Raw genomic sequence first — 11,951 nt, forward strand, 5'->3', positions numbered from 1 at the left:
CGATAATTTACATATAATACATCTGATTAATCGATTATCTATATAAATCTGATTAATTTCTATCGTCGCGAATAAATTAAAAATCAAAACGTTTTACGATTGATTCCCTTTTTCAAGTAATCGGAAAGAAGATTGTTCCCAATTGACTCGGCTTGGCTTGGCTCGACTCGGTTCGATTTGTAATTTGATAAGAAAACGAGAGGCATTCGATAAGATGCTCGATCAAGGATGATCGATCGATATATTAAAGAAAGAGAAAAAAAAAAGAGAGGAAAAGAGAAAAAAAAAAGAAGGGTCGTAGAGGTGTTTTGACAGGCCTTGTCCAAGGGTGCAAAAACATTCGGATCCGGCACTGGTGAAGAGGAGAAGACCACGTTCGGTCCCTCTTCTCTTCAGCATCATCCCCTGGCGTCACTCGTCGGCGACGGCGGCGACGGCGGCTGCGGGCGGTGGCGGCGGCGGCAGCCAGGCACCATGCACCTCGCGAAGAATTAGTATGGGCGAAGAAACAAAAGCATAAGGAGCTCACGCGAAGGGTGTGCGGAGGGAACGGTGCCGGTGCAGGAAGGAGGAAAGAAAAAAAAGAGGAGCCGAGATGGCGCCACACGTCCAGCGTGTTTTCAGGGCATCCTCCGGTGCTGTTGGCAAACTTCTTTTTTTTCACCTCGCCGTGCCGCTTCTCTCTCTCTTTCTCTCTTTCTCTCTTTCTCTTTCTCTCTTTCTCTTTCTCTCTTTCTGTCTTTCTCTCCCTCTTTCTTTTTTTCTCTTCCTCTTCTTTTTCTGTTCCTCATCCTCTTTTTCCTCCTCCTTCTCATCCTCTTGCTCTTCCTTTTACGACGATCGTCTTTCTCCGTCTCACGCGCGAGATCCTCCTTTTTATCTTCTCCTCCTCTTCGACCCCCTGTGGGTCCCCTATTAGTTGGCCCACGGCACCGGTATCTTGAGAAAGAGAGATGGAGAATCGAGGAAGGGGCAAGGGAGTGAAAAAGGGATGGGAAGGAGGAGAAAAAAAAGGATGACTCGCGGAGGATGGTCGCAAAATTGTGAAATTAGGCTACGTGAAAACGAGCGACGGGAGGCTGCAATGGAAAGGGAATAAGAGGGAAAGAGGAAGAGTGAGGACGGGGTGACTAAAGGGGGGAGGAAGTTTGGAGGGTGCCGAGGACTTTCATTAAGTTAAAATAGATCGCCAGGATTAAGATAAAAATCTAATATAGCTGCCGTTTACAGCTCGCTATACTCCTCTTTTTTTTATTGTTTTTATCCTTATTGCTATCCTTCTTCTTCTTCTTCTTCTACTTCTTCCTCTTCTTCTTCTTCTACTTCTTTCTCCTCTTCTTCCTCTTCGTCTACTTCTTCCTCTTCTTCTTTTTCTTCTTCTTTAATTGGGATAGAATCGCTTACGAAAAAAATCATCGATCCAAATTATCGGAAGGCTATAAACGTAATTTATACGGTGTTGTTATTATAAATATGAAATCTTTGAAAAAAATAATTGAAAAATTAATGGTAATTGAAAATGACTGGATCGTCTCTTAAAACGTATCTACGCATGCGTAATACTTTCTACGTCGTCGAGAGTCGGTCCGACATATTTTTGTTATTTCCATGATAGAGAAGAATCCTTGTTGACCTTCAAGCTCTTCTCTCTGAAATCTCTCGGTATGTTTAGAATACTAATATTGTCTCTCTTTCTCTCTCTCTCTCTCTCTCTCTCTCTCTCTCTCTCTCTCTCTCTCTCTCACACACATCATTGCCACATTAAATAGAAAATGAACCACGTTCTAAAAATATTCTTCCAAAAATATTCTACAAGAGACATAACCGGACTTTCGATTATCGATTTAATATTATTCCGTCGTGTGAACGATCAAATGATTTCTTACCGACACCTTTCTCGGATCATTTTATTTTCTTTTTTTCTTTTTTTTTTTTTTTTATTTGGAGAAAAGAGATCATCATAAATGCATTCGTTTTCTGTGATCGCAAAGAAAGAGATAGAAAGAGGTAGAAAGAGAGAGAGGGGGGAGGGAGGGAGAGGGAAAGAGAGAGAGAGAGAGGGAAAGAGATAAAGAGAGAATGGCACGCACGAACGTGCTCATAACTTTTGGTAGATCGTAAATTCTAACGTCGAAACCATCCTCGTAAAATCAAACGGCTACCCTGAAAGAATTTCCTCGGGGCTTCGTCAACCGCAGCAACAATTACGAGAGGGTTAACGAAGTTTAACGCGTTCTGCGTTATTAATGAACAAGAAAATGAGAAAGGCCACCGTACTGAACCCGTTCTCCTTACGAGAAATTCGAACTATATCATCGAATTCTTTTTTAACGAAATCTTGTATTAACAAAGGAGATACGCGAGAGAAGATAATTTGAAAATAAAAATTGTTAGGAATTTTATAAATTTGAAGTAAAGAAAATCGAAGAAGAAGATTTATTGAATCGTTTCTCGAAGTGTCAATAAAAACACAAATTGTATCAAGTTAACGCATCTTTTCTCGTCTTTCTACGATCTTCTTTGGTCTTGTCACTCGAACATTAGCAACGCGTAACACTCGTATTACCTATTACGTAGAAAAAGTTAGATACTCGCTTTTATCAGCTACGTCGAGTTTCGTCATATATAGAATGAATGAGTCAATAAAAATCGCTTCGGGTTAAATGATCGTCACGTTTGATCACATTCCAACGATCATCGAGCTAAATGTATCACGAGTGACACGTTTCCTTATGATCATTATATACAAAATTACTTAAGATTATTTTGTAACATAACAATTTCAGGGATTAGAAGAATTAAAAGAAAAAAGAAGAAAGAGAGATAGAGAGAGAGAGAGAGAGAAAGAGAGAGAGAGAGAGAGAGAGAGAGAGAGAGAAAGCTGCAAAATTTAATACATACAGAAAAAGAGAAAGGAAAAGGAACAAGTCGATAAATTTTCAAACGTCCTTCGAACAGGTCCATTCCAGGGTGTTAAATGTGAGAAATCGAATCAATAGACAGCTCGCACTGATCCGGGCCGGGGATCGTCGACGCGAGGTTTCGTTAAAAGGTCCCGTGAAGGGCCAGTCAGGCTCCTTGAAGAAGAGAGAGCCTATCGACGAGAGGGAAAGAGAGAGAGACGAAGAAACTCGCACACGTACAGAACGGCGCCCTTTGTGCCGGACCGCCTCGGCTCGGGGGCGCGTCAAATTTGGTTGAAAATCAAATTAATCTCGCGGCTGGGCGCAGGACCCCCTTCTCCTTTTCCTCTTCGACCTCATTCTCTCTTTCTCTCTTACTCGCTCTTCCTTTCTCTCTCTCTCTCTCTCTCTCTCTCTCTCTCTCTCTCTCTCTCTTTCTCTCTTTCTCTCTCTTTCTGGCGGCACGACGACGACACGAGCAAATCGAAAGGATGGGCCCGAAGGAAGAAGAAGAAGAAGAAGAAGAAGAAGAAGGAAAAGAGGATGAGGAGGATGAGGATGAGGATGAGGAGGAGGAGGAGGAGGAGAAGGAGGAAGAGGAGGTGGGACCTCCACGCCACCGACACGGCTTCAGAGGCGAGAAGAGAAGGTGGCGCAGCAACAAAGAGCTTTGGACTTCTGGCTACGATCGCGCCAGGGCCGTGTTAACTTTCTTCTTAAAAGTTACACACCTTGACATGACTTTGCTCGATCATCAAAATCACAACAATCGATTAGATCAAATTTCTATATAATCTATCGGATCCACCAAAATCTTTATATTTAGATAACTGTTGAAAATTGTACAAACGATTGGATATAGTCCTTCGTAATCCTTTAGGGTTTCTAAGCGAGTTCCAATTTATTCCAATTGCATGTCTTACTCGGTCATTCAAATCACTGAACGCAAACTTTACAAATGCAACTTGGTCAGTAAATTATTTTTGGAAGGATGCACGACGAGTAGATGTATCATCGTTAGTGTGATAAAGAAAAAGAGCTGACGAAAGAAAAAGGTGCTTGTTCCGAGAGAGATAGGTTAGTCAGATGAAATCAGCCGGTCCTGGCGATGCTTCGGTTTCGGGACCTAATTTTTACCACCCTTAAACCATCGACGAAACGTCCTTTTCGCGCGCAGCGCTGTCCTGCTATACCTCGTGGTTCTCGGAACTCGAAATAAGAAACGGAAGATCGGAGAGAGATCCTGTGCGAGAATATAAAGAGGAGAAAGAGAGAGAAAGAGAGAGAGGAAAGGGCCGCATCGGCTGTTGTGAGGGAAAAAAAGGCCTTCGAGGAAGGGCTCGCGAAGAGAAAAAGAGAAAGAGAGAAAGAGAGAGAGAAATAGAGAGAGAGAGAGAGAAAGAGAGAGAGAAAGAGAGAAGAAAAAGCAGATGGCTCTAAGACGAGAGCAGAAGAGGGAGGAAGAAAAAGAGAAAGAAGAGAAGAAGGAGAAAGAAAAAGAGGTGGAAGAGGAGGGGGAGGTGGAAAGAGGGTTCTTTCAGGTGGGAATTGAAATGCATCGAAGAGGAACGAAAAGTCGATCTGGAGGCTCTTGGAAATGGCCGACGAGACGGCAATTGTTCGCCGAGAGAGAGAAAGAGAGAGAGAAAAAGAGAGAGAAAAAGAAAGAGATAGACGAGATTCCTTTTGTCGTGTGGAATTCACTTCGCTCGGGTATACGTAAGCGAGCCACAAACGACGTGGAACGACGTCTTCGTCGTCCTCATCGTCTTCGTCGTGAATTCCTGAAGGACTTCAGGTTCAAGTAGTCTTCTTCGGTCTCGTAGTCCCGCAGCGCGAGAGATCGATTCCATTCGAGACCTGGTTCTACTCTTCTTCTTCTTCTTCTTCTTCTTCTTCTTCTTCTTCTTCTTCTTCTTCTTCTTCTTCTTCTTCTTCTTCTTCTTCTTCTTCTTCTCCTCCTTCTCCTGCTCCTTCTCCTCCTTCTTCTTCTTCATAATTGGATTCACAATTGGATCCTTTTCCTTTTCCATCCTCCTTTTCGATACAATCTTTCTTTCCCTCTCTCTCTCTCTCTCTCTCTTTCTCTCTCTCTATCTCTCTCTCTCTTTCTCTCTTTGGATCCTTCCCCATTGCTTTAAATTTTACAAACAGACCACAGGCAATTGGGATCGGTTGTAATTATAACGAAGACAGACTGTTCTCGAACTTTCACAGTTTATGAGCATCGATCGGTAATCGATATCGAACCGAAGGAATATCACCGTCCCCGATCTTTTTTTTCCGCTCGAATGAAAACGGGCAACATGGTCGTACACCATAGAATATGGAAATTAAAATCCCCTTCGACCTAATCGTTAAAGATTCGATCTTTGCCTATGGCAACGTTGTACGATTCATCAACTTTTTTCTTTTTCATGTTACGACATAATGCGACTATGATTATTGCGCGTTCTAACAGAGAATCATAATTTGCATATAGATATATGCGGTAAATAAAATAACTATGTATTTGATATCGTTTGTATGTTTACGTGAGTGTTTTATGTGTTTATTACGCTTTACTCGTGGCAAGTAAATGACGGTAAAATATATGGACGACGTGATTACATAAAAATCACTTTCACGAAACGACGTTTTAGAATCGTTGAATTGACATTAACCTGCTATCGATTTGCGGTCGTGAATTTAACGGATAGGGATTATACGTATACGTACATATGTATATACCATCGCGTTGACGTTCTGTGTAGGTGGATAAACAGAATACTATTAAAATTGCATGCACGCGTTCTACAGCCTTACGTCACTTTATTCGATCACGCGAGATCGTGATTACAATTAACGGATTCGCATGCGATAAGGAAAAGGCTTCAATGTGTTCACGGTTTACGTGCCATTCACTTTGAATCACAGCATTCTTCCTAACGTGTTACCAACGATCTAACGTGTTTCAAACGTTTATTTCAATTAATTGTTCTTTATTTTCGATTAAATCGATAATCTAACAATTGGATTGATATATTGAAAAATTTTTTTTATCGAGATTAGAATTCTTTTGAAAACTTTCAATTCTAATTACAGTTTCGTCTCTCAAAATTCAACATCAAAGATATTATATTTTGTATTCTATTTCAAGAATATTTCTTTTTGAAAAATTAGCATTATAATTAGTATTATATATATATATATATATATATATATATATATATATATATATATATTTATTGATCATGATTTATTTTATAAAACACTTATCATTAATTAATCATAAAAAATGCGTACGCACACATATGTTAGTTACAATTATTTCTATTATAAAGAAAAAGAAATAAAAAGAAATATAAGAAAGAAAGAAATATAAACTCCCTAGGAATTTCTATTTCGGAGCACGAACACGATAAGATCCTTTTAAACGTTGGGCTTTGTTGTTCCGACTCGAAAAAAAATTTAGTGGTATGTCGCCGGAAGGAGTGAATCACGTATTCAGCACTGGTACCCTAAATCCAGCACTATTTATGGTTGGGACGTTGACAACGGGTTTAGTATAACTCCCCCTTTTCGACGACACGAGGACTTTCCTTATCTCGAAATCTTGGAAAGTTAAAACTCGAGCATACAGTTCGAGATCGAAAGAGAAAGAAACGGGTGACCCTACTGTATCTATGAATGAACCGGACTTTGTCGCGACATCATCGATGCCAAAGATCCATTCTTCATCCATTACTTTGCATTTACAAGTAGAGAAAGGAGATCGAACTCAATATTTTAAGCCACTATATATAATATAACTTTTAACTTTATATCTAACATTTATATTTCTCTATTCTTCTTATTTTTTCAATTTTATTCCACTTTATCAACCTATATAAATTTAATTGTTACTTGATATTCAAAATTGTTAATCTTAAATATTAAAAATTATAATTACAAAACTAAAAATCCTTAGATGGTTAAAAGTTTTTGAATGCCTTTAAAAGTCAATTATCCTTTTTCATGACATTTTAAGCTAATTTCTTGTTCCAATCGTAAAACTACAAGCTTAGCTTGTAAAATTACAAGCCCATCTACGAGCCTGAAGAGTCTCAAAAAAGAATAATTTATTTTTAAAATCGTCTAGAAACTTTTGGCCCATCTAAGAAACTTTGAACCAATCAGTAGTAAATATATATTAGCATAATCATACTGATACAAGTTATATTACGATTTTCGTGTTATTTAACTTCCTTCCAGATAGAATCAAAAATTCGTTCACAAATAATTAATGTAAAAAAAAAAAAAAAGAAAAATGTGAATTATGTTACGTATACTTATTTTGATAAAGATATCAATTCATAATGCATAATTAGACAATTAAAGACAACGAAGCAACCTTATCATTTCTTATCCACTATTGATATATTTTTTCGAAATAAAACAAATATCGTCGATCAGAATTTCGAATCTTTATCAAAAGAGAAACAGAAAGAAAGGAAGAAAGAAAGAAAAAGAAAAAAAAAGAAAAAAAGAAGAATAAAAAAAATTAATAAATAAAAAAAGAAATGAGATCATGCGATACCAACATAACGAGCAAGCATCCCGATGACGCAATTCCGCTCGGTCGTCGAACCGAAGGCCTCGAAGGCGCTCAAGTCGAGCCGGGCACTTTCATTCATTCGGGAAAAAAGTATTGGCATGCACGTGCACGGCCGTTGCACGTATTTCGAATTGCAATAGGTTTTCTCGAAAAAATATCTAAGCTTCGCCAAGTAGGGTACTCTCGAGTACTCGCAACTCGACCGTTCAAATAACACGCATTCCCTATATCTATGGCTCGGCAACCGGTACTGAACGACCAATGACGACGAGCTATTCCTCGTCAAAACGATTCTCCTCTCTTGCATTCCAATCGTCGAAACTCTTCTATATTCTTTGACGTTGCAGAAAATAACTATAAAGTAGAACTAACAAAGTCGGTCTTTTTATTACCTCTTTTACGATCTCATCAAATGTTTTTTATGCAAAATAATAAAGTAATCTAATGAGATAATTTTCTACTCTAAGATATATTAATTTAATAAAATAATAAACTAATATTCCAATTACAGTTATTGTTACTTTATAAAAAAATAAACTTTTCTATAAAAAGTAATCTAATAATTGAGCTGATTTTTTAATAACAAATATTTGTTATTTAATTATCTATAAAGTAAATTAAAGTAATAAATTAATTTTCTGAAAACAGATATCGTAATATAATTTTATAACATTTGATCATATACATTGTAATAAAAATTTGATAATCTTTCTAGTCATATTATTCAATCTCGATCTTCTGTATTTCTATCTTTTGATCATCCGCGAAAGTCCCATAGTCTTCGAAAAAAAAAGAAAAAAAAAAAAGAAGGAAAAGAAAATTAGGATAGTTTCTTTTTTTTATACTGTTGCAGAGATCATGGAATCTACGTGGCACTTAATGACAACAGTCATTTTCTTTTTGGTTCAATCGAATATATTACACGCCCATCGGGAACATAAGGTTTGTAAAATTATGAAATGAACTCTTTTTCTAACATAATTGGAATATTTCCTTCGAGCATTTAATCATCCGTTTCAGGTCCACAACATAGTACTCTATCCAGACAAGCACAGTTGGTGCAAAACGACGCCTATCAAGCAGGTAGTCGCGTGGCCTCAATGCTCATCCCAAGAGCTCGACAACAACGTGTGCGTTGGAGCTTGTTTCTCTTACATGGTACCCCACAGCGAGCCGTCCGCTCCTGGTGATTTGATAAGACCCTATTGCGACTCGTGTCAGCCTCTCGACAGTGTTTGGCATACAGTAGGTATCTACTATCGGTCAATACGATTAGGATATCGAAATAGATATTAAATAATAGATGATAATATTTTTAAAAGATTTAACAGTTAATCCAATGAAATATTTTTCGTACCAGGTTACTTTGGATTGTAAGGATGAGGGAAATAATCCTATGACTATGCAGAAAAAGGTTCAAATAATAACGAACTGTTCCTGCAGTTCGTGCATGGAGACATCTAGGATCAAACCTGATTACAATACTTTACTTCAATCATTGGCGGTCGAAAATTTGGATAAGAACGTTAACGTTGTTCACGAGACACCAGATCTTTTATTGAATCCTAATTTGAATTCATCGAAGAATACAACAAGAGACGGTGTGGAAGCTAACGAAAGATTTCTCCAATTGTTCAAGCAAGGATTGAAGGATTCAGAGAAATTAGACGAGACAGGTGCGAAGGAACTTTTTTCGAAATTCGGAGAGGAAATCGATATGGACAAGTTGAGGGATTTGTTGAAGAAATATAGTCAAGAGGACGAGAGGCATCAACAACATCAACAAACTAATAAACAACAACAACAACAACAGCAACAACATCACGGTGCTACAACGATGCTACATCGAGGTCCTCATCATTCGATGGTTTTGGATTCTGGTGTTAAAGAAAAAATCGACGTTGAGCCACATTATTTACATCCAGCGGTGGCTGGTCAAGAGATCAGTTATCATGACAACGTTGTCGTCGACAAGGGCAAGAAGAAAGATTTTTGAGATCTTTCGATCGAAAAACGATCGTCTCGTTTTACGAAATTGGATGCCGACCTGGGTTCTTCGAACGAGTTGGACGACGAACGAGCGGATCGTAGAACGGACTAATTGTAAGCGAAGGAACGACAGTTTCCCACGCTGATTCCACGAGAATTGATCGGTAAGGAATTTCATGCCTGATCCAATCTTAAGGCATCAACACAATACAGTAGATAGAAATCTTATTCTTTCATTTTCGTTTTTATTTGTATTTTTTTTTTTCTTTTTCATTTTTTTTTTGTTTCCTTGTTTTTTGTTTTCTCTCTCATTAATGATAAAGATATTTAAACTGCTTAAGGGACATGCAATTTTAATTATTCACAATCGAATCATTCTTCAGCTTATCTTTTTTATATGTATATAGATAATAGTACATTTTTTTTAAATTATTCTGCACTTGTCAATACTACGAATTTGTTCGTTCGTAAGAATTCGAACGAGGATATCGAGAGAAATAGAGATAAATAGAAAAAGAAGGAGAAAGGTAGAAAAAATAGAGAGAGAGAGAGAGAGAGAGAGAGAGAGAGAGAGAGAGGGAGAGAAAGCACGTGATCGGATTCGATACCGTGACTTTCGAATATTTCGTGTTTCGATTTTTCGAAAATCGATCATGTATAGATTAAAAATAAATGGAAAGCTAGAGTTTTCTTGTAAGTTAATCTCATATTCATTGTTGAAAGTGAGAGTGAGAGAGAAAGAAAGTGAGGGAGAGTGAAAGAAAGAGAGAAAAAGAAAGAGAGAGAGAGAGAGAGAAAATTTTAATATATATTTAATTATTATTGTGTTAACTATTTAACGAAATCACGCCTTTCGCATAAGTTCATATGAAGTAACAAAAACTTTTTTTAATTTGTTTATATATATATATATATATATATATATATATATATATATATAAATATATAATAAACCGGAAGGAAAAACGTGGATGCGCTTTTTATCTTTTATTTTTTTATTTTTTTCTTTTTTATTTTTTTTTCTTTTTTTTTTCATCATCGTTTCTACGTTTTTATTAATGGATTGTAACTGTCATTGTTCTCGTGGAGAATAATAAAAGAACGATCGGTAACAAAACCAGTTATTTTCTACTTCGTCGTGTACTATCATTTATTTTCTCCGGTATATTATTATTTCACGTCCTGTATTATTCCTAATATATCAAATGTAAAGTGATTATAAGCCGATGAGGAATACATTTTAACGAATAGATCTTAACAAACGTAATCGGTAATACCAGAAAGGATATCTAAAAAAACTTGATTGACGAGAAAAAGCAAGAAAAAAGAAAAAAAAAAAAAGAAAAAAAGAAAAAGAACAATAAATATCTGAACTTCTTTTTCCTCATTTTTATTCTTCGAAATTTATTAAACGAGGAAATATATAAAGGAAGCTAGATTCATTATCAAAATCTTTCAAGAGATTTCTTAAAAAAAATACACCATTATTAATTGACATCTCGTCTAATCGTCTAATATCATTATCCTTACTTATATCTATTTCTAATTAACATTATCTCTATATTAAAGTAATCTCCCATTATAATATTATAAAATAAAAAAAAAAAATATATATATATATATATAAAATGATATTATAATAGAAATTTTAGATAGATTATTATTTGACGTCTTGTTAATCTTCTAATATCGTTGTCGTTATTTATTTGTAATTAACAAAAACTTTCTATTCCAATAACTATTCATGATGTAATATTATAATCGAAAAAAAAAAATTTTATCATATATATATAACAGAAAATATATTATCAAAGAAAATTAAAAAACATAGTATACAGAATGTAAGATATATTAAGAGTGAACAGTAATATATATACATATATATATGTATATATATATATATATATATATATATATATATATATATAAATAATTGGACGAATGATATGCGACGAATTTATGCGTTTTCCATCGGTAAATCTAAAGCGATATCAGCGAAGACGATGATCCTCTGACACGACTGAGACCGCTTAATGAACTTCAAAGTTTCCACGTAAACACTAACACGCACATACACATAGTTATATACATACGTGTATTTAACGAGAAAAATATATGAGAATGGAGAACGCAATGGAATCTGCAGGTTGTGCTTAGATTCAACGAAGGAAACGAGAAAGGAAAAGTCTCTACTTGTGGATCGAGCAAAGGAATGTCGAGGATCGAGAGAAAGGCGGTATGTACATACATATATACATACGTACGTATGTATGTACACACATAAAACTTACTACTTCTATATATATATATATATATATATATATATATATATATATGTGTATAAATATCGTATACATATACGGATATATTCTCTTATCGTAAGCCACTCCGTCGTCGAGTCTGTTATTACGAAATCACGTTCGGAAGTTGATAAAAAAAGAAAAGAAAAAGAAAAAGAAAAAGAAAAAAGAAATAAAAAAAAT

General features: G+C 36.0%; 1 protein-coding gene across 5 annotated transcripts in view; it reads left to right on the forward strand.

The window, feature by feature from the left end:
* LOC118447740 (uncharacterized) overlaps nt 1–10,373 on the forward strand; it is a 13,436-nt gene extending 3,063 nt beyond the window's left edge. For 4 of the 5 annotated variants that reach the window (XM_085656394.1, XM_085656397.1, XM_085656402.1 and 1 more), the window contains 3 exons: nt 8,333–8,421; nt 8,500–8,724; nt 8,840–10,372. In XM_085656394.1, the coding sequence (XP_085512520.1) occupies nt 8,338–8,421; nt 8,500–8,724; nt 8,840–9,475 (945 nt within the window). In that variant the 5' untranslated portion in view covers nt 8,333–8,337 and the 3' untranslated portion in view covers nt 9,476–10,372. Of the gene's footprint in view, nt 1–8,332; nt 8,422–8,499; nt 8,725–8,839 lie in introns of all 5 variants that reach the window. The other variant, XM_085656403.1, reaches the window with a different exon arrangement.
* Nucleotides 10,374–11,951: the final 1,578 nt, after the last annotated feature.

The sequence above is a fragment of the Vespa mandarinia genome, chromosome 1 (genome assembly GCF_050613455.1).
Source record: "Vespa mandarinia isolate Hongniang chromosome 1, ASM5061345v1, whole genome shotgun sequence".
Lineage (NCBI taxonomy): Eukaryota > Metazoa > Arthropoda > Insecta > Hymenoptera > Vespidae > Vespa > Vespa mandarinia.